Source organism: Aplysia californica, unplaced genomic scaffold (genome assembly GCF_000002075.1).
Source record: "Aplysia californica isolate F4 #8 unplaced genomic scaffold, AplCal3.0 scaffold00757, whole genome shotgun sequence".
In the NCBI taxonomy this organism is placed as follows: domain Eukaryota; kingdom Metazoa; phylum Mollusca; class Gastropoda; order Aplysiida; family Aplysiidae; genus Aplysia; species Aplysia californica.
The window spans coordinates 5,157-7,381 of record NW_004798027.1 but is presented as its reverse complement, the minus strand read 5'-3'; the positions used below and the strand labels follow the sequence as shown (position 1 = coordinate 7,381).

Genomic DNA, 2,225 nt, shown 5'->3' with positions numbered 1-2,225 from the left:
GGGTTTGTGTGTGTGTGTGTGTGTGTGTGTGTGTGTGTGTGTGTGAGCATGTATAAATGTGCGTATGGTAGCATGTGTGTACTAGTCATGTGTAGAGGTGTGCGCATATATATCTTTCGACAGGCACACTTGGCTGAGGAGAAATGGGGCAGGACACACACTATGTATACGTATATCTCAAAACAGTCTTACTTGAAGTTGTTGAAGGTGCTGGTGTATATATAACACACACACTATGTATACGTACATCTCAAAATCTTCTCACTTATATACACATATATCTCAAAACAGTCTTACTTGAAGTTGTTGAAGGTGCTGGTGTAGACACGCAGCAGGAAGCTGGCCTCGATGCCGGCGTCAAACGTGGATGGCACCACCACGTAGCGGCCCTTCCTCATCGGCCCATGCCGCAGGAAGACGGAGCGACTGTTCCGGTAGACGGTGGACGCCACCTTCTCCTGCAGGAACATGTCGTGGAGGCGCTGCTCTCGGTTCAGCTCAACCTGGGCACACGAGGCAAACCAAAGGCCATTAGTTAGTTTTAGTAAGAGTTTTGTTGTTTTAGTAAGGTTTTAACGTGGGCACACACGGAAAACCAAAGTCTGTTAGTTTTAGTAGTAAGAGTTTTATGGCACTTGCAACACAATAAGGAAATATAAGTGCTGAAGATTTGAGGTGTTACTGTTACAAGAGAGATCCTTTTTAGTAAAGTTTTTACAGCGTTCACAACTGCATAAGGTCATATGAGCGTCAAGGGGTGGATGTCAACAGAAGTCCAAACGGGGAATCAGACTAACTCTGCCTACCTCTCTAATCTCAACAGCACAAAGTCTGCTTTCACTATTAAGGCATCCCGGAAATAGCGGGTCACAAGAGAGTAACAAACATACAAAAGAAGTAGAGGATAAATGACGATAGTAAGGATGAGGAAAGAAAAAAACGTAGTTCCCCCTATGTTGTTTCGGCACAGTACGAGCATGACATAGATAAATCAGCCCAGTTACACAATAAGGTCATATAAATGCCGAACACTAGAGGTGTTACAAGAGAGTAACAAACACAAAAGGAGGAGAGACCAGGACGATAGATGTTTGATAGGAAAGAAGGAGCAAACCGCACCAGAGCACCTGCCGACCAGAGAGAGAGATTATTTGCGCACACAACACCAATGTTCATTTTCACCAATGACTGTCCAAACATTAGCACTCTAACTCACAAAGAGGCACTGCCTTGAGTTGGCACATTTCAGAAAAAACTCCCCAATAGCTCAGTGGGTACCTTGGTAAAGACTACAATATCCATATATGCATATCCCTGGTTCAAATCCATAAAGTAAAAGGATCCTTTTGAAGGTTGTTTATGATTCAGGGAGTTTTCGCATGTGCACACTCACATGGAACCAAATCTGACAAAATTCTTAATGACTTTCAAGTTTTTCAAGGGCATGAATGAATGGAATCAGTCTTATTCTGCAAAAATGGTAGCTTTTTCACTCTCGATGGAGAAAATCTAGCACGCCCCGATTCAATCAAATTAATTCGTCTGGCAATTGGCAGACAAGTTAAGGTGAAAAAATTCAGGTGCCTGATCGTTTTTTTACCACCACAGTATGGGTTGGGTTTTAAAAAATTTTATGCGAGTTTTTACGGCGCTTGCAACTGCACGAGGTCATATGAGCACCAAGGGGTGGATGTCAATAGAAAAGTCCAAACGGGGAATCAGGCTTACTCTGCTCACCTCTCTAGCTTCAACAGCACAAAGTCTGCTTCGACTATCAAGGCACCCCGGAAACAGCAGTTCACAAGAGTGTGACAAACATACAAAAGAAGTAGAAGAAAAATGACGATAGTAAGGATGAGGAAAGAAAAAGCAGCAGTTCCCTGTTGCAGTTCCGGCACAGTTATGAGCATGCCATTGATAAATCAGCCCATTTACAATTTATAATTCTACTGTGCCTAAGAACTCGAGATGTTAATTTCCCCCCTTTGAGAGTGGCCTAAAGACACTAGAGTCAGTAGCACCGCCCGCGGGTAGTTGGTTTAAAAAAAAATTAAAAATTAAAAAATCAAAACAAAACAAAACCAAACACCTACCTCCAGCCCTGTCCAACTTTTCCAGTCCCGTGGCACGTACGACCTTGACATGGGTGACCATCTGTGGCTGGCCGCCGAAACAGTTGTACCAGGCCTTGACCGGCTGGTCTTGCTTCAGTTCTCTGGGAGAGA

The 2,225-nt window shown here is 43.6% G+C and overlaps 1 protein-coding gene across 1 annotated transcript in view; it reads right to left on the bottom strand.

The window, feature by feature from the left end:
• The window catches only part of LOC101845430 (calpain-5), a gene marked incomplete in the record, with an annotated part of 12,962 nt that overhangs the window by 6,510 nt on the left and 4,227 nt on the right, over positions 1-2,225 (bottom strand). The window contains 1 exon segment of the mRNA XM_035972611.1: positions 298-503. Within this exon segment, the coding sequence (XP_035828504.1) occupies positions 298-503 (206 nt within the window).